The sequence below is a fragment of the Rhinolophus sinicus genome, chromosome 2 (genome assembly GCF_057876585.1).
Source record: "Rhinolophus sinicus isolate RSI-liver-muscle chromosome 2, RSI-T2T, whole genome shotgun sequence".
Lineage (NCBI taxonomy): Eukaryota > Metazoa > Chordata > Mammalia > Chiroptera > Rhinolophidae > Rhinolophus > Rhinolophus sinicus.
This window is the reverse complement of record NC_142502.1, coordinates 137,794,752-137,816,131: the sequence shown is the minus strand read 5'-3', so window position 1 is coordinate 137,816,131 and position 21,380 is coordinate 137,794,752. Positions and strand designations below refer to the sequence as shown.

Here is a 21,380-nt window from a genome sequence, read left to right as displayed (position 1 = left end):
TCATTTCCTTTCCCGTATACCTAGAAGTGAGATTGCTGGATTATGAGGTTATTCTATTTTTAATTTTGTGAAGAACCTCCACATGTTTTTCCATAGTGGCTACACCAGTTTACATTCCCACCGACAGTGTGCAAGTGTTCCTTTTTCTCCATATTCTCACCAGCACTTGTTATCTTTTGTCTTTTTGATGATAGTCTTTCTTACAGGTGGAAGATGATATGTCATTGTGGTTTTGATTTGCATTTCTCTGATGATTAGTGACTTCGAGCACCTTTTCATTTGCATATCTTCTTTGAAAAATATCTCTTCAATTCCTCTGCCCTTTTTAAATTGGAAAATTTGTTTTTTTATTATTTAATTGTATGAGTTCTATATATATTTTGGATAATCAGCCCTTATCAGATGTATGATTTGCAAATGTTTTCTCCCATTCAGTAGGTTACCCTTTCATTTTTTTGATTGTTTAGTTTGCTATACAGAAGACTTTTGGTTTGATGTAGTCACATTTACTGAATTTTGCTTTTGTTGCTTGTGCTCTTGGTGTCACATCCAAAAACTTGTTGCCAAGACCAATGTCTAGGAATTTTTTCCCCTGTTTCCTCTACAAGTATTATAGTTTCAGGTCTTATGCTTAGGTCTTTAATCCATTTTGAGTTTAATTCCTAGTGGTGTAAGATGTGAGTCCAATTTCAGTTTTCTGCAGTGGTTATCCAGTTTTCCCAGACCATTTATTGAAGAGACTGTCCTTTCCCTATTGCATATTCTTGGCTTCATTGTCAAATATTAGTTAACTGTATATGCAGATGTTTATTTCTGGGCTCTGTTCTGTGCCATTGGTGTGTCTATTTTTATGCTAATAACATACTATTTTGATTACTAAAGCTTTGTAGTATAGTTTGAAATTGGGAAGTGTGATGCTTCCAGTTTTGTTCTTTTCTTTCTCAGAATTGCTTTGGCTATTTGGGTCTTTTGTGACATACAAATTTTAGGGTTGTTTTTCTGTAAAAAAATACCATTGGAATTTTGATCAAGATTGCATTGAATTTATATGCTGCCTACGAGAGACTCACTTCAGCTTAAAGACACGTAGGCTTAAAGTGAGGGAAAGGAGAAAGATATTCCTTACAGGTGGAAACCAAGAGAGCAGGGGTGGCTCTGCTTATCTCAGACAAAATAGATTTTGTAGACAAAAACAGTAACAGACAAAGAAGGTCGTTATATAATAATAGAAGGGTCAGTTCATCAAGAAGATACAGGCATACCTTGGAGACATGGCAAGTTCAGTTCCAGACCACTGCAATAGAGCAAATATTGCAGTAAAGTGTCACACAGGTTTTTTGGTTTCCCAGTATATATAAAAGTTATGTTTATAGTGTACTGTAGTCTATGAAGTGTACAATAACATTTTGTCTAAAATATATATATATATACACACCTTAATTAAAAAATAACTTTATTGCTAAAAATACTAACCATCATCTGAGCCTTCGGCGACTCATAATCTTTTTCCTGACAGAGGGTCTTACCTTCAATTTGTAAAAAAAAAGGGAAAGGAAAAAGCTCTGTAAAGTGCAATAAAGAGTGAAGCACAGTAAAATTGGGTATGCCTGTATAAGAATTGTAAATTTGTACAGGCCCAATATCAGGCCAACTAAATACATTAAGCAAATACTAACATATCTGAAGGGAGAGTAAATAGTACAATATAGTGGATTTTAATAGCCCACTTTCAACAATGGAGGATAATGTTTAGAAACCAAGATGTGAGCACTGGGTTTGCGCATTCCTACTAGGATGATGTCACTGATTCTAGCCCCTCTCTGTGAATAAAGCTAAGAATTACATGCATGTATATTAACTCATGCATATGCCTGCATTTATATTTTCCATCACTAGTAATGAGTGTACATGTGTGTGTGTGTTAAACCACAAGACAATACTGATACTTTAATCCAGAGCTACAGGGTTGATTCTAGGCTTTCCCCTTTATTTGTAATAACTTCTATCTCCAGTGGTGGTAAACCTGGTTGTCATTATTTACAATATATTTATTATATTTACCCTATATATAAATAAAGTAGTTTCAGAATTCATAACCCAGACCCAGGTGAGAAATTCTCCAACTAAAGTATAATTTTTATGTATAGTTTCTTTCTAATTTAGCATTACAATATCCAGTCAAAACACTTGTTTGCTGATATTTTCTAAGTCAACTTCTTTATTCCCTATATCCCTCGGTGTCAATATGTGATTCATTTTTAAAACAGTTAGATTCATTTGTCACATCCTGCATTCCACCTTTGCCCCCACATCTTGTTTTTGTTTTTTTAATTTATATACTGTAAAGTACATTTTCTGTGGTGTACAGTTCTATCAGTTTTCATAAATCCAATCATCACAGTTCTGTACAAAGCATTTCTACCAATCCAAAGATTCCCACAAGTCATCCTTTTATAGGCAATTTCTCTCCTGACCCCTGGCAATTCCTGCTCTATTTTCTTCCCTCTAGTTTTGCCTTTCCAGCATGTCATATAAATGAAATTGTAAACTATGTAACAGACTTTTGGGTTTGGCTTCTTTTACTTTGCACATCACATTTAAGATTCACCCATCTAACCATTGTTACCTCAATAAACTTTAATTTAAAAAAAAAAGACCTATCTTGTTTTGTGAATCAGTATTATTTTATTTTGTATTGCTTTATTAAAAGCACTAATATTGCTTTTATTATTCCTTTGTCACAATTCCATTGTATAGATTACCACACTTTCTTTATCAGGCATTCACTTTTTGAAGGATTTTTGGGTTGTTTCCAGTGTGAGGCAGTTACAGTTGAACTACTAGAATCATTTACACGTATGTACCAGTTTTTGTTTCTGTAGAGTAAATACTCAGAAGTGGGGTTGCTGAGTCATATGGTATATATGCATGTTTAACTTCATAAGAACTGTTTAGAACTAAACTATGCTAAACTGTTTTTCCAGAGTAGCTCTGTCTTTGCATTCCCACTAGCAATGAGTGAGCATTCCAGTTTACTCTACATCGTCGTCAACATGTGGTATTGTCAGTATATTTTAGCCCTGTTTATAGGTGTGTAGTGGTATTTCATCATAGTTTTCATTTTCATTTGTATTTCCCTAATGGCTTTTTTTCGTGTTCTTTTTTACCATCCTCTTTGGTGAAGTGACTTTGTAATAGGCTTGTTTTTTTTCTCTTACTGTTGAGTTTTGAGAGTTCTTTAATATGTTTTGGATACAAGGCCTTTGCTGGATATGTTATTTGCAAATATTTTCTCTTAGTATGTGACTTGTCTTTTCATTCTCTTAATAGGGTCTCTCACAGAACAAAGGTTTTTAATTGATTTTTTTTTTATGGCTCATGCCATTGGGTCAGCAGTCCTTTTTTTCAGCACTTAAAAAATATTCAATTCTGAGTTCCATTGTTTCTGATGAGAAATCTATAGTTGTTCAAATCATTATTCCCCTATAAGTAAGAAGCAATGTGTCCTTTTTCTCTGATTGCTTTATTTTTGTTTTGTTTTAGGTTGATTACAGTGTTTCTAGGCATGGATTTCTTTGGGGTTTGAGCTATCTTTCATCATATTTACGGAATTTTCAACCCTTATTTCATCAAATACATATATACATATATGTTACATATATATCATATATGTAGACGAAAAAGAGAGTGTGGTACAAAGTTATATATCTCTTCTTCATCTCTGATGACAAATGCTTGACCTTTGGTATTATCCTGAAGCTCTGGTGATTGTTTTCAATATTTTTTTTCCTCTGTTCTCTCTTTTTACATTTGTTTCAAGGGTATGCACTCCAAGTTGTTGGAGCATTCTATAATAACTTCTTTAAAGTTTTTGTCAGATAGTTCTAACATCTCTTTCATTCCAACATTGATGTCGGTTGATTGTCTTTTTCCCATGTGAGTTGAGATTTTTCTGGTTCTTCATGCTGAGTAATTTTGGCATGAGTTATTTCCATAATATCTTCTTATCCTTTCATTTTCTGAATCTTTAGTGATAAAAGCTTTTTTATGTCTGATATTGGTGATTTGTGTTTTCCCTTTTTTTTTTGTTGGTCACTCTTGCTAGGGGTTTAACAGTTTGGGTTTTGTTGGTCCTCTAATGTGTTTTTTCTATTTCATTAATTTCTGCTTTTATCTTCATTTCTTCCCTTCTGTTTGGGGTTTTGACTTGATGGTCTTTTTCTACCTTTCTGAGAATACTTAATTTTTTAATATATTAATTTTAATTAATTTGTAGCATTTTCTAATATACACAAATTTTTATGTAATTTTTCATCATCATCTTGAAAATAGTTTCTCAATTCTGTTTTGTTTCAGGGGCTTATGTAGAGAAGTGTTTCTTAATTGCCAGTTATATGGGAACTCTTCTAATTATTGTTTGTTTCTATTTAATTCATGGTAATTAAATATATGATTTCATTATATTTAAACTTTTTTAAAATTACTGTATGATTTGGTATATTTTTAGTGTGTGATGGTATATTTTGTGTGTGTGTGTATTTGTGTGTGTGTGTTATGTGCCATTGAGTTGGTTCCGAATTCAGTGAGTGACATCTACAATGATCTACAATGTCCTGTCCTCAACAGCCCTGCTCAGCTCCTGTAGACTCATGCCTATGGCTTTTATGGAATCACTCCATCTCATATGTGGTCCTCTATTTTCCTGCTGCCTTCTATTTTTCCCAGCGTTGTCTTTTCCAAAGAACCCTGCCTTCTTATGATGTGCCCGAAGTGGGACAGCTTCAGTTTTATCATTTGTCACTCCCAACGATGTTTCAGGCTTAATTTGCTCTAGGACCCAACTTGTTTGTCTTTCTGGAGATCTCATTGCTTGTATTCCACGATATTGAGGAATACTGGTCAGATACTTTGCAGTTTCCCTCAATGTGGGTTTGACTGGTGTGTTTCTCATGATTAGACTAAAGTTAAGGGTTTGTCAAAGAATACCACAAAAGAGAAATACCCTTCTCATCACATCATAGCAGAGTATGTGGCGTCCACATGACATCACTGGTGTTGTGAATTTCTCTCATTTGGATAACATGGTGTTCGCCAGGTTTCTCCGCTGTAAAGTTACTGTCTCTCCCTTTTTATATTCTGTTCTTTGGAATCCAGTCACTAAGTTCAGCCCATACTCAAGGGGAGAGGGAGAGGTGACGTTCACCCCCTTCGGTGCGGATGGGGGTGATAGCTACATATGTTATTTGGAATTCTTCTATGAGCAAGATTTGACTCCTCTCCCCTATTATTTATTCATTCAATCATTTATTTACTCCCTTCTGTTTTAATATGAATTCTCTGTAATCTGAATATATAATTACAACCTTGAAAACCTCTCTTTCCCCCACTGACATATAAACTCCTTGAGGGAAGGCTTTGTTTCTTATTTATCTTTGTACACTCTGTGCATTTAGCACCAGTCCCTAATTTATGGTGGACTTCTAATAATTTTTAAAAAATGAATGAATGTATTTTCACTTGAACTGAAAAGTACTCTTTTCTCAGCTAAATTACATAATAGCATCCTAAATTGAAACCAGAAGTAGATTTTAAAATAAATAAAAGTAAACTCATACATGAGGGCATTGTAATAAGTATACAAGAAAGCGAAGGGTACTGCAGAAATAACTTACCCCTTTGAGGTTGATGTGTCTCCACAAAATATTCCTTGAAGCTACTTTTGGAAAGAGATTATAGTATTTTATAAGCTTAGAATATGACTTGCTGCATCCTTTCTCTCTTTGTTCAGCTCACTAGAGGAGATTAAGCCCCCATCTTGTGCATTCTCTGGAAAATTATCATCTGATGCAGTTACTCAGATAACAACCGAAAGTCCAGAAAAAACTATGTTTTCATCTGAAATTTTTATTAATGCTGAAGATGATGGACATGAAATTCCAGAGCCCAGTACCCAGAAGCTGGGCAAAGTTCCTGTGAAGTTTGTTTCCTCGTCTTCAGTCCAGCAGATTACTGTTCCTCGTGGCACAGAGGGAGGTAAGAGAAGGTGCTTACATTTTAGGTCATGTTACCAACTTTTATGTGTAATTATCTCAGAAACTTGTGGTTGTGTCTTTCTAGTCAAAAAACCTAATTTTAATTGTAAACATTAGGGGCCACATGATCATATCCATCTTTTCATTTCATAGCTATGAGGAAAATATGATTTATTATGGTTTTACCTTAATTTCGAATGCAGTGAACAACATGTGGAACTCATGTGGCTTGTGGTTGGCATATTTTCATCTCATGATAACTGTAATAAGAATGCAAGTTATTTTATAAAAACTTACAACTGTAGAGGTTTCATTTAGGTGGGCAGGTGAGTTATTGGCATTTTGTCTTATAGTAAAATTTGCATATTATAGTAAATAGATGCAAATATATATAGTAATACAAACAAAATACCAGTCTACTATTTCTCACTCATAAAACAATGACCAAGAGTTGCACCCTCCACAACTAGATTGAAACAACTACTTGATTTGGAGCTCATGGGTCCTGAAAAAACACACTTAAAATAAATATAAGTTTAAAAAAAATTATATATCTATATATGTGTGTATGTATATAAATATATACACGCTATACACACATATATCTATATATAAAAATCTCAGTGCTTTATAGCAACGAATATTTGCTTTTCTCACTCACCAGGTTGTGTGTCAGTTGGACTTTGGTGCCAGGAAGCAGAAATGGTTTGGTTCTGTTCCACTTGCCTTGTACTAAAACTCAGGCTAATGGGACAATAGCTACCCTGGGGTAGGTTGTTCTCATGGTGGTGTCAGAAGCACAAGAGGGGAAAGCCAAATGTGAAAGTGTATTTTAAATGTCTATTCACAGCAAATGGATCAATCTGTAAATCTGTATAGAGGCCACAAGTTATGGTTTTACCTTTGCATACAGGTACCTTAGAAAAAAGGACTCCTTTAAAGTACTAATATTATCTGGTTTACTAATAAAATATTGTTATTATTATGTATTAGTTTCAGGTGTACAAAACAATGTAATAGTTAGACATTTACACCCCTCACAAAGTGATAGCTCCCCTTCCCCATAAAATATTATTTTTAATACTGTAAATTCCAAATTTTATTTTATTTTTTTGATATGAAAACATTTTGAAGTACAAAGAATAGTACGTTAAACACATGACTATCTACCCACTACTCTGAATTAAATTCAGAGTAATATACTATATGTTTATATTCAGATCTATATTCAAATTTTTTGAAGAAATTTATTTTTGAACTTTTTTTAACCCTCTCTAGTCCTTCCTTTCCTAAAAGCAACCATTATTTGCTGTGTAGTCACTTCTTCCCCTCTTGGGCAAGCAGTCCAAAATAACCTTAAGATTATTGCATTTCACTATAAAGTTGACAAGAATTTCAAAAAGCCACTTCTTTCTCAGAATTCTCCATCTCTATATGATAACCATTCTTGTCTGGGTACATTGTAATTCTGCCCAATTATTTTTAGTCGTTTTCTGCAACCTTTGAAATGATAGATTTAGCCATCACTATCAAGCTTATATATACTAGTGGTGGAAGAAAATTAATAAATCAATATTCTAACAATAATGACAACAGCAATGACCAAATAGAAATGAAGGCTACAGCCTGTTTTTTCTGTTGTTTAAATTCTTCGCTCCTCTACAAATTTTTTGTTCCACTTAACTTTAGTCAGGTTCTCAATGTCGTGTGTGTGTGTGTGTGTGTGTGTGTGTGTTATTTGCTTGTTTTCGCTTGATAGAGTGATACAAGTATTCCTAAATAGTCTGAGACTTTATTAGCCCTTCACATATAGGTTTAAAGTAATTTTTTGTTAATTTCTGTCACCAAGCATGGTAAAGTGTCACCCAGGTATTAGCCATACTCCTAATGACTTCCTTTTTCTAAAGCAACTTTATTTCTCCCTGACAGTTAAGGTCAGGCGTAATGACAGTCAACACTGGCATCTTATTCCAGTTGTTTCAGTGACATGACGAATGTGAAATGACCAGGTGGCTCCTGTCTCCTGGTGGAAGTATCCCTCTTATTTCTAAGATCTCCCATCTAACAAGGCTCAGAGTCACAGAGATGGAAAGGAAAAGTTTCTAAAAAAGGCTCTGCCTTTGTTCCTGAATGTATGCATTCTTTCTGTGGGACAAGCAAGTACCACATGTGGTTCTGAGCATATGCCATATTCTAAGCTGGCATTCCAGCCTTAGAGAGTGATGCCCACCTGCTCGTGCCATGACAGTTACTCACTTCCTCCTCCCATTTTTTTAAAATTTAGTACAGTTGTGGGTGATGAGGCTTGTGAATCTCTTTAGGCATCAGCCTTTTCTCATTTCCTTCACTGTGGGTTGGAAGCAGGGTCCTAATAATAAGTAATTCAGTGTCAAAATAGGTCATCAGAATGATGGAGTAGTCAAAGATTATTATTATATGCAGAATGAAGGAGACCTCGTTCTACTGTATTTTGATTTTTATAAACTATATATGGGCAACTAGGAGTTCATTTAGAGGTGGTGACAGGATGAGAGAGGAAGCCATGCTCTGGAAGGAAAAATTGAAGGAGCTGGAGGTGTTCAGGAGAAATGATAGCTACCTGCAAAATTCTATTCATAGCAGTACAACCCCAGAAAATTCGCAAGAATAACCGAAACAAGAATTTTATAGGACCTATGTGAAGGAAATACTAATCCCTGTGCAGAGATAGAAAAGAACAGTTGATTAAATTAAGAGAAGGGATGGGAAGTTTCTAAATATTGGAGAAGGCTGCATATTGTAAAGATATCATTTATTCCCAAATAAATTTACACTCTTAATTATGCTCAAAATTCTAATGGAATTTTACTCTTGAACTTGTTTAATTGATCTTAAAATTTATTAGGAAGAATAACAAAGAAAATCTGGGGAAAAAAAGAGTAATGGGGAGAGTGTATTTTAGCAGCAGCCAAATTTAGAGTGTAGTACTAACCTAAACGTCTATAAACGTGTTGATGGGATAGAACAGAAAGCACAAAAATGAATTGTTTTACTTGAGTTTAACGTGTGAGGAAGGGAGGTATTGCAGTGGAGAAAAATAGGGATTATATAATAAGTGCTATTAGAGTAACTTGGTTACTTATTCAGGGAGAAGGAGATTTGAAGAACTTGACACTTTCAAACATCAGAATTACTGTTTGATGCACTTTAAATCTTTTTGATTTGTTTATATTTTCACAGTAACCCTAAGAAGTAGGTATTATCATGCTCATTTTTTAGGGAAGGAAACTGAGGCAAAAAGAAGAGTAATTTGTTCAAGGTCACAAAGGTAGTAAGTTGCAGCTCCATTGGATTTACAGTTAATTGATTACTTACTAAGTATGTATTGGGGTACAGATTAAGCTATTTTATCACAGAAACTCCCAAATTAAAGGTAAGTGGTCTAGAGTAGATATCTCTGTACCATGTCTAATGGCTCTGGCATCCTTACAGTGTTACTTCCATCTCTGGTTCTAAAGTGGCTGCTACAGCTATCATAATCTCCAGTCCCTAGGAAGTGGAGTGTTTTAATGAGATGCCTGGAAGTTGCGCACATTATTCTCAATACTGGTCCCTCCCATGGTCCCAAACTTTCTCATATGTCCATACATAGTTGCAAGGTAGATTGGAAAATATAGTGTACAGGTGGGTAGTACGTGCAAAAATCAGGAAGCTGAGAGAGAGAGAGAGAGAGAGAGAGAGAGAGAGAGAGAGAGAGAGAGAGAGATTGATATTCTACCACATCCTGAAAGAAAAATAAGTATATAGAAAAAGATTTCATCCTCTATAATAATCAAATTTATTACTTTGGCACAGACATTTTAGAAAGCATTTTTGCAGTTAGTGTTTTTTTTAACTTTATAAATGGTGTAATGTTTTACTCTGTAATCAGAGAATTTACCTGAAATAGGGCAGCAAAGGAGAATTGGTATGCTATAAACAAAATGTTTATTCACAGAATTTTTTGTAATTGAAAATTTAGCTCAACCTATGTTTTAAATATTAGGAGAATAGTTAAGTACATTTAAACTGTAGTATAATCATTAAAAATGTAAAGAGAGGAAATAAAATTAATATTTTATTACAATGTAAAGTCAAAAAGCTGAATTCCAAATTATATATACTATATGCAGACAACTATGTAAACAAACAGAAAGAAAAGACATGTAGGAAATACATTAAAATGTTCATAATAGTTATCTTTGAGAGGTAGGACTTTGTCTTTTTTACTTTTATGCATTTTCTTAATATTAGAATTTATATTTTTATAATGGAAACTTTACTTTGAAGACATGTCACATAGAAGAGAATTGGACTTATTTTCTATCTCTCTGGGGGCAGAGTCAGACCAGTACTAGGGGTTAACAATGAACAGGTTTGGGTTCAGTGTAAGGTGAAGTGTTTTTTAGTTACAGCCACGTACTCGTATATATGGAATAGATTCTAAAGCTCATGTTCTCATTGAAACCTATCTCTACCACTCCATTTAAACTGCATCCTGTCCCAATTTTCCCGGTACTCCTAATCTCCCTCAGCATTTTCCGATTGTTTTCTTCATATCACTTATGATTTATTAAAATACTGAGTAATTTATTTAGTATGTTAATTGTTTCCTACATGTCTTTCTCCTCTTAAGGCAGAAATATCCCAAGAACTTGAACACTACCTGGCACATTGAAGGCACTCAATATTTGTTCATTGAATTAATAAATGTTTTCTTATTAATTGTTCTGATCTTTATTTCCTTAGCCCAGCCTTCACTGTTGCCTTATAAGCCTTCTGGTAGTACAAAGATGTACTATGTTCCACAATTAAGTCAGACTCCTTCATTTCTGGATTCCAAATCAGATACTACCATCGAGAGCTCACACTCAGGTATTGTACAGAATTATTCAAAATTTTGTTTTTTGAAATTTGTTTGTAGATTGGCTGATTAATTCTGGAATGACTTTTTAATCTTTAAAAAGCACTGATTAATTCAGTGCTTTTTAATCTTCAGTGAAATATGGACCTTTTCATGCCTCAATCTCTGGTTCATTTAGGTGAGTTATTTGGTCAGATAGATATATTATGTACACTTAAATATTTAATAAATATTTGATGACGAAAATTGTATGGACAGTTGTTTGTTTGGCTTAGAGGACTCTGCTAGGACAAGGTTTCCAAGTTTTCTCTGTTCATAGTGTGCCCTTAGTGTTTCGGTGATGTGGGGTTTTTTCCAATCATGTGGAATGTATGTAAATATAAGTTATTAGGACACAAATACTTATTGTCTTGATCTAACAACTTAGACCAGGGGAGTTACTGTAGATGAAAGCCTAGGAATTGTTCTAATAGCTATTTTCTATTAGTAAGTTGTGCATCTATAGATAAGAGAAGGATCCAAATAGAGTTTGGGGTCAGGGGCAAGTCATGCATTACTGTTAGCAAATATTAGGGCAAAGTAGATTTCTCCTTAATTGAGAATGAGAAAGCAGTTAAACTCATAAAATCCTTTAAAAAAATACAAACAAGGCGAAGGTTACAACCTCCCAAAGAAAGACATAGATGTTATAAATTTACTTATTAGACCCAGTAACATTTATAAGTAGTAACAAGACTCCTCTTTGAAGAAAGGTGCCATGTGCTTTTTTTGTAAGCTATTTTATACCTCATACTATTGTTCATTAAAGACATCAAATATTTATATATTAATCATCACTGTCAATAGGAGCAGAAAGCCAGAAGAGCAGAAAACTGGCTGGAATTTTTTAGGGGTGTGTGTGGTGTAGAGTTATGGCAGAAAACTGGTGGAGTAAATAATTCCCAAGAATTCACCCCTAAATAAAAGCATCAACGAAATTGGCAAAACTTCTCAGAAAACTTTTCCAAAACTCTGCAAGTTAACCAAAGTCTTATAACAGTCCACTAAAGCATTTATTCAAGTAAAAATGGCTGAATCTTAGTAAGAACAGTAAGCTTTGTAGTATTTTAGTTTGTCCTACTCCCATTCTTGCGCTCAGCTCAGTGATAACCTTGAAAGATATCATCCTACATTCCTAGGGCTGAAGGGAGCAGAACAGAGAAGGGATTGACATTCCCAAAGAATTGTCGATATTTTACCTGTCTGGTGGTTCCCTGGAAGACCACTCAAAAGGCTTGTCTTTATTTAACCTCAGCGTTATCCAGTGGTGAAAAGCCTCTGTGTGTGTGGTATTGGGGGGGCGGGGAGCTACTTGTCAAAAATGTTTATAGGCAAGTGTTTTAATGTCACAATGCCCGAGGTGATAGATAACAATTGAGGAGGACACTAGATTAACCAAAAGCTGAAAAAGGAAAACCGAGGTTAAGCTGTCCATAGATGTGAAAAGTTTTGACATATTCCTGAGACTCTAGAACAGGGGTGTCCAAACTGCGGCCCGCGGGCCAACTGTAGCCCATGATCCATTGCAAATTCCAAAAATATATTTAGTTTACTTAAATAAACCAGGTGAGGCAATACGTACTTCACCTTAAGTGAGTGGCCTGGCTGTTTGTGTATTTCACCGCATATGGCCCCTGGTGAAAAATGTTGAAATAAGTTTGGACACCCCTGCTCTAGAAGAACCCACACATGCATAGGCCTGTGTGCATGCTCAGGAAAGAGCTCAGAAGGCGCTGCCCGTTACCTATGGCTGCCCTTGAAGCTGTGAAAAAGGCTAAGCCAGAGTTGACATCTACCTGGCTCAGTGTTGAAGGCATGCCCTGACATGCACACACAGCCCCTCAGAAAGACTGGAAGATTTATTGGTCCTAATTGTTTAAGGATCTCTCTATCTAGGCATTAGCTGACCACTGAGAAATTGAATAGAAACTTCAATAGACTTTACAGAATTAATTTAGAAAAGTTACTTAAAAAAAACCCCCAAAAAAAACACCCAGCAAACCCTGGGGAGGGAGTAGAATCTGATTTCCAGAGTTGCTACATATTACTTAAGATGTCCATTTTTCAACAAAAATTTACAAGGTATAGAAATTTAAAATATATATATATTTATATACAAGTAAAATAGCAGCTTAGAAACTGTTCCTGAGGAATCCCAGACATTGAACTTACTAAACAAAGACTATAGCTATTTAGAATATGTTCAGAGGACATATTTCATAAATGAAACAATGTCTAAAGAACTAAAGGAAGTGTGAGTACAGTGTCTTACCAAATAGAGTATTAATAAAGAAATAGAAAAATAAATAAAGAAATAGAAATTACAAAAAGAAACCACATAGAAATTCTAGAGTTGAAAAGTAGAAGAACTAAGATAAAAAATTCACTAGAGGAGCTCATTATCAGATTTGAGGAGGCAGAAGAATCAGTGACTTTGAAGATCATTGCATTGCAATGACATATTCAAAGAGCTGAAAGAAAAACTGTCTATGTTGAATTCTGTATCCAGCAAAACTACCCTTCAAAAATGAAGGAGAAATTAAGACATTGTCAGATAAAAACTGAGTTCATTGCTAGTTCAAGCTGACCTATAGGACATACTAAAGAGATTCTTCAGAATGAAATGAATAGACACTAGACAGTAACTCGAATCCACATGAACAAAAGAGCACCAGTAAAGGTAACTACACAGAAAAATACAAGGCAGTATAAATGTATTTTTGTTGTAAATCCATTTTCTCTCTTATATGACTTAAAATGCATAAAGCAATAATTATAAATCTGTGTTACTGGATACAAAATGTATAAAGATGTAACTTGTGGGAATAAAACAGTATAAAGGGAGGCAATAGCTATAGAAGAAAAAAGTTTCTGTATACTAGTGAAACTGGCCTTAATCCAAATAGATTGTTAATTTCTATTAAGATGTGCATGATAATTCCCAGGACAACCCCTAAGAAAATAACTCAGAAATATATGGCAAAAGTCACCATAGGAATTAAACTGTAATATGACACCAAAAGCAAGGCAATAAAAGAAAAAATAAATTAGACTTCATCAAAATTAAATTTTTTTGTGCATCTAGAAATATTATCAACAGAGTAAAAAAGTAACTCACGGAATTGGAGAAAACATTTGGAAATTATATATTTGGTAAGGGATTAACATCCAGAATATAGGAAGAACTCTGACAACTTAACATCATCAACAACAAAAACAATCGAATTTTAAAATGAACACTGGCCATTTCTCCAAGATATACAATTGGCCAAAGAGAACATGAAAAGATATTCTATATCAGGTCATGAAGGAAATGCAAATCAAAACTACAGTGAGAGATTTTACTTCATACCCATTAGGATAGCTATTATTAAACATAAGAGGTTGGCAAGGGTATGGAGTAATTGGAATTGTTGTGTATTGCTGCTTGGACTTTAAAATGGTGTAGTCACTATTGAAAATAGTATAGAGTCTGGGTGGTGAGCACACAATGTTATATAGAGATGACATATTACAGAATTGTATGCTTGAAACATATATAATTTTACTAATCATTATCATCCCAATAAATTTTAATTTGAAAAAGAAAATAGTGTAGTAGCTCCTTAAAAAATTAAACAGAATTACCATATGATACAGCAATTCTACTTCTGAGTATATACACAAAAGAATTGAAAACAGGTATTTGAACAAATATTTGTATACCCGTGTTCATAGCAGCATTATTCACAATAGGCAAAGGGTGGAAACAACTCAAATCTCTGTCATCTGCTGAATAGATAAATAAAATGTGATGTATACATACAATGGAATATTGTTTGCCTTAAAACGGAGTGAAATTCTGACATATGATGTACTGTGGGTGAACCTTGAAAACATTGCGCTAAGTGAAATAAGCTAGTCACAAAAGGACAGTTATTGTAGGATTCTACTTATATGAAGTATGTATACATTCATAGAGACAACGTGGAATGGGGACTACCAAGGGGTGCTAGGAAGAAAAAGGTGTTACTGTTTAATAGGTACGGTTTCAGTTTGGGAAAATGAATAAATTCTAAAGATGGATGGTGTGATGGTTGCAAATGCAAATATACTACTTAATGCTCTGAACTGTATACTCAAAAATGGTTAAAAATGGTAAATTTTATATATATTTTACCACAACAAAAAATGCTTTTTAAAAGCTTCCAAGAAAAACTGTAATAGAATTTTAAAACTAGGTATCTGTCTTCCAAATTACTGTTGAGTATACAAACTTAACAAAATAATATAGAACAAGAATAGGAAATAAACTTTAAGATAGCGTAAACAGGTCAGATGGATGGATTACAATGAAAGATTTGTAGCTATGATAAATAATTTTAGCATACATTGGCATTGTCTCATACATGCATTTAACTTAAGCAAGTTCAGTTACTTATATTGAACAAAAGAGAAGTAAAGAATTTTAAAAGTACAACTGTTTTGTGCACTCTACACTTCATGAGCATATTACCATGAGGGTGTTTGAAATGGGATGTGGGAAACCTCCATTCTCAAAGTTCATTGTCCTCATTTGCCTTTTATAGTTTAATCATCTTTATCTTTCTTCCCTAAATGTGATTCTAAAATGTAAAATGTCTTTTGGTACAACATGGCCTCTAAACCCAAGCTAGGTACTTCATCAGGTGTTCAGATGCAGGCACAGTGATTTGTTGCAAGCCATTAGCAAAAAGTAGACTGTAGTGGATTGGAGCAGACAGGATGTCAGTTTCAACACTGTGCCTTTCTTAGGACCCTTCAAGGGTGATTTCAACCCTGCATGGTTTCTCAACTTATGTGCTGACTTTAAACTCTAGATTCCATTTAAAATGTATCTCTGCTTGAGAGAATAAAAAGATATGTATGAAACTATATATATTGTGATCCCAGTATATCTTCACTTAGAAGGATATATAACCAAAGTTTGGTTGGTTTTTTCTAAAGGTGTTTTCTGCATACTTTCTGAATTTTCTGCAATGACCAGGTTGATTTTTTTTTCCCCTAAGGTGACAGAAAGCTTTCATCTCATGTTCATTTTTTTTCTTCTGCCAAAAAGTGTTAAAACTCTTGTGTTCCTGGAAGGTATTGTGCGAGGTGTTACGTTTGCAGGGGTGTGGAAAATAAACATGGTCCCTATAATCATGGAATGTATGTTCATGTGAGGAGACAGATATTAAACAAATAGACGACAATAAGTGCATACAAAGTGTGATAAAAAAAATACTGTGAGTGTTTAAATTAAGGGGGAGTGGGGTGGTAGATGAGGATAAAGGGGATCAAATATATAGTGATGGAAGGAGAACTGACTGGTGGTGGACACACAATATGATTTATAGATGATGTATTACGGAATTGTACACCTGAAACCTATGTAACTTTACTAACCATTGTCACCCCAATAAGCTTTAATTTAAAAAAAATTATTACAGTAAAAGACACATTGCCATTAATCACTCTCAAAATACTCCCCCTCGCTTCAAACACACTTATCGCCTTGTTTTTGCCACTTTCTAAAGCAGTTCTGGAAGTCCTCTTTCGTGAGTGACTTTAGTTGTGCTGTCATGGCTGCCTCGATGTCCTGGATCGATTCAAAACTTTCCCTTTCATGGTCATTTTGACTTTGGGGAAGAGCCAGAAGTTGCACAGTGCTAGATCTAGTGAATAAGGTGGATGAGGGCACACCATAATGTTTTTATTAGACAGAAATTGCCATACCAGAAGCGATGTGTGACACTGAGCATTGTCATGATGGAGGATTACCATTGTAGTGCCTTTTTGTTTAAACTGGTTTAAGATGCTAATTTTTTGTCTTTCTTGAACTTCATGTCTATATTTGTGTTCATTGTACTACTTTCCCATTTTTCTGTAGGATCCAATGATGCCATAGCCCCAGACTTCCCAGCTCAGGTGCTGGGCACGAGAGATGATGACCTGACACTCACTGTTAACATTAAGCATAAGGAGGGCATCTACAGTAAGAGGGCGGTGACCAAGGCATCCCTGTCAACAGGGAAGAAGTCCCTTCAGAAAGATAACGCGGGTGAGTGGATTGGCTTTGCATGTTTTGTAGCTTTCTTTTTTTTTTTCCTGTTCATCCTAAATGAGAATATTGTCCAGTCTGTATCTTTTTCTGCTTTGTTACACAGACTTTTCTCTAAGCGATTTTACTGGGTATATACAAGAAAGTAAAATATTTATAAAATCTTTTAAAATGCTTCACAGATTTTTGAAAACTGTAAACTTTATTTTCACTATGAGAAATAAAATATGGTGCAACTTCTGAAACAAACAATATCCAATAAAGTCTGTTTTAGAGACTAGAATCCATAGAAAATCTTGATTAAATTGCCTGATGACGTTATCTGTCAGATGGTGGAAACTAGTGGCACTTTGGTAAACACAGATAGTCCTGTGATCCTACTGACAGACATGTGAGAGGGGGAGGATATGGAAAAATTGGCAGGGAATAAAGTGATAGACTAAGGGAACTCCCATCAGAAGTCTGCACGAAGAACTCGCCAGCTATAACTTATCCATAGGCTGCATTGTAAGAATGATGTGTTTGAAATGAAGTACGGCTCTGCTACCTAAGGGACCTCCCACCTGTTAATGGGGTCTACTGATGCTGTTATTCTTGGTCTACTTTTAAACTTTGTATCTTAAGGGAAAGCCTTCTCCTGACTTACTCCTGTGTAGCCATTTCACCACGGGAAAAGCCCAGCCTTAGAACTCCTCACCTTAAATGACTAAGAAGGATAGAGGGGAAGATGCCTGCCTGAAGAAATTGAATAGTGACCTATATATAATAATAGCTAAGTGAGCTCATAAAATATGTCAGAAATAAAAATCTCAGTGGAAGGATTGGTGCATAAAAGTGAGAAAAATCTCTTCGAAAGTAGAACATAAAAAGAAGATAAATTTTAAAAAAACATAAGAAAATTCAAGATTGGCCTAAAAGGTTCAATGTCAAAAAACAGGTGTTCCAAGAGACAATAGAGAAATAGTTAATGAGAGCCATATATATTAGGGTGAGTAAATCCCCAAATCATAATATTGAGTGAAAAGGGCATGTTGCTTAAAGATACATAGAGTATTATATACTGTTTATATAAAATTTAAAGATGTGCAAAACAGTTTTGTACATTGTTGATTAATTCATGCAGTATAGTTTTAAAAATTCGAAAACGTCCTTGAGATTGGTAAACTCTAAATCAGTATAAAGGTTGCTTCTGAAAAAAAAAGAGACAGGCATCATTGAGTCTTTACACAGGAAATCATTATTTCTTAATGTTTTATTTCTTAAACTCTGTGGTAAACACATTGGTGTTCATTATGTTAAGTTTTTAGTACTCTCTGTTGCCTTTCTGGTTTCTTTGTTGAAAAATATTTATACTTAGAGGTAGAAAATGAATTTCTTGTCAACCCATTATAAAATCATATAACCATTATTAACTGTTTGGTGACTGTTACGTTTATTGTATTGGTGATTTTTTAAATGTATTTGCCAACATTATTTTACACGAGTTTTCTCATATGATTAAAAAAGAAAAGAGCTGATTTAAAAAGACCAATAAGATAGATAAATCCCTAGCAAGTATGACCAAGAAAAACAGAAAGAAAATAGAAAGTATTGGATAAGTTTAAAAGGATATAACTTGTTTTCTTTTTTAATTAAAGTTTATTGGGGTGAAATCGTTAGTAAAGTTACATAGATTTCAGATGTATAGTTCTGTAATACATGATCTATATATCACATTGTGTGTTCACCACCCAGAGTCAGTTCTCCTTCCATCACCATATATTTGATCCCCTTTACCCTCATCTACCACTCCCCTCCCCTGTTACCCTCCGGAAACCACTAAACTATTGTCTGTGTCTATGAGTGTTTTTTTTTGTTTTGTTTTGTTTTTTTAATTAGTTTCAGGTGCACAAGACAAAGCAAAACTTAGATGTTTATCATTTATATCCCTCACACTGTGTGAACCCCCCTCCCCCCTATGAGTTTTTGTTTGTTCATTTGTTTGTCTTGTTTTTTGGTTGTTTTCAATTTTATATACCACATATCAGTGAAATCATGTGGTTCTCGACTTTTTCTGTCTGACTTATTTCGCTCAGCATAATAATCTCAAGATCCATCCATGTTGTCACAAATGGTACTATTTCATCTTTTCTTATAGCAGAATAGTATTCCATTTTGTATTGTATGAGTACTATATATATAATGTACATGATATAAGTGCTTTTCTAGGAGTATACGAAATATGAAAATTGGCTCCATGAAGTAACAAAAACTTTGAGTAGGCCAAAGAACTTGAAAGCGTTGTTCATATCTACTTTTCTACTTGGAAAAAGATGCCTGATCTAGACATTTTTATTTACTGTTGTGTCAAACCAGCAAAGAACAGATTTTACATAAAGTGATACTTTTATTTAAACCATTGTATGCAGAAAAGTACAGAGAGCTTTCCAATTCATGTTATAAACCCACCATAACTGTCACAACTTTTACGTGGGGGTGCCTGAGAGGTGCTTTTTTTCCTAATATATATAAAGAAATTTTTGGTTTTGTTTTTGTGTTTTTGGGGGGTAGGGTTACTTGCCTTTTGTGTTTATTATCTTTTCCTTCTCTGTGGCGTCAGGTGATGCCATTATTTCAGGTTCCCAAGTTCAAGTTCTTATCACTGGAGATGAGAACCTCTCAGACAAAAACCAGAAAAAGGAGATCTACAGTAAAAACGCAGTGACTAACACTGCCCAACCTGAAGAAAAAGAATCCTTTCAGAAAGATACTGCAGGTAGGTAACTGGATTATCTGCATGTTATTTTCTCCTGGCCTTCTAAAATGACTGTAACAGAACAGTATTCTCTGTTCTTTTCTAGCTGTCTTCAAACCTCCTCTAATTTACGCAATATCTGAAGTAGGATATTAGCTGTAATTTTTAGTCTACATTGGCTGGTATAAAATCAAATATTTTATAAAACATTTTTAAAGTGTCTTTGAGATATTTCTGGAGAACTATGAATATAGTGCACAAATTAATTTCATTCCCAGAAATTCACATAATGGACATTTAAAAACTCTACTGATTATAGAAATCCAGTGCCATGAGATGCTGAATTCCTAATATCATTGTTGTACATAAGCCTTTGTGCTTTAGGAATTCAGCTTGTTTACTGCCTTAACTACTTATCCAGTTAATTTTGCTTCAATGGGACAATGCTGATGAAAAATGCCTATAAAAATGAGTTTAAATTAGGATTAGTTTTGGCTCTGAGAGATGAAAACGAAAACAAAATAACTTTGGCTTAGAGAAGGCAGGAAATTATTTCTCTTTCTCATAAAAATCCAGAAATAGGCATCCAGGATTGACATGGAACTCCAGAGTGTCAGGGAACAAAGCTCTCTCTCCTCTTGCTCCAATATTTTTAGCCTCCATTCTCATGCTGTAGCCATCTGGTCCATATTCCAGCCAGCAAAAAGAAAGAAAAGGAAAGAAAAAAAACATATTCTTTCTTGAAAATACTTCTCAAAATGCATGTACCATCCTATTGGACGGACTTCGTCACATGGTCACACTAAGCTGTTGCCACAGAAGCTGGGAAAGATAATCTTTATTCTGGAGACTACTATGTTTCCCCGAAAAGAAGACCTAGCCGGATAATCAGCTCTAATGTGTCTTTTGGAGCAAAAATTAATATAAGACCGGGTCTTATATTATATGAGACCCGCTCTTAAATTATATGAGACCTGGGCATAACACAGTATATGCCCAGCTAAATCAGGGTTCTATTTTAGAGGAACAGGAAAATGGACTTCAGAGGACAGCTGGTCGTCGGCCACAATGTAATATTTTGGAGCATAATTAGCCACATCTCCTGTTTTGTATATTACTTTTTCTCCAAAAGTTATATTCTGGGCAACGCTTCAAAATTTTACCCACCTTTTGCTGTTGCTAAATGAATGTTCCAGAAACAGTTTCAATCATGTTAACCTCCTAATCAAAAAGTTCTCCTTGTCTTTAAGAATAAAATCTTAATTTTTTTAGCATAGTCTTTCAGAACAGTAGAATCAGCTCCAAAACAACTTTTCAAACTCTAATTTTTACCTCTTTTCTTTTTAAATCCTATAATCAAATCAACCATATAGTTGCTCTATTTCTTAGATGTTAAGTTTCTGACTCCATTCTTTTCTTGTGTAGTCACGTTTGCCTAGAATGCCTTTCTCTTTCCATACCAGTGTGTATCTCAGCTCAACTATCTTCTAGCACCAAAATTAGTTGTTCACTTTACTGCAGAGTTCTAGTATGATCCTCCTAGCAGCAATTAGTTTCTCCTACTTTGAGTACTTACAATTCCTTATCTGCCTTTCTCTTCTGGTATAATTTTTTTTTACTTTGTATGATTTT

At 34.5% G+C, this 21,380-nt stretch overlaps 1 protein-coding gene across 4 annotated transcripts in view; it reads left to right on the top strand.

Annotated features, from left to right (window-relative positions):
* ALMS1 (ALMS1 centrosome and basal body associated protein) overlaps window positions 1–21,380 on the top strand; it is a 142,576-nt gene that overhangs the window by 79,720 nt on the left and 41,476 nt on the right. For all 4 annotated transcript variants that reach the window (XM_074332177.2, XM_074332176.2, XM_074332174.2 and 1 more), the window contains 4 exons: window positions 5,789–6,033; window positions 10,800–10,925; window positions 16,844–17,014; window positions 19,614–19,769. In XM_074332177.2, coding sequence (XP_074188278.2) covers window positions 5,789–6,033; window positions 10,800–10,925; window positions 16,844–17,014; window positions 19,614–19,769 — 698 coding nt within the window. The remainder of the gene's footprint in view (window positions 1–5,788; window positions 6,034–10,799; window positions 10,926–16,843; window positions 17,015–19,613; window positions 19,770–21,380) is intronic.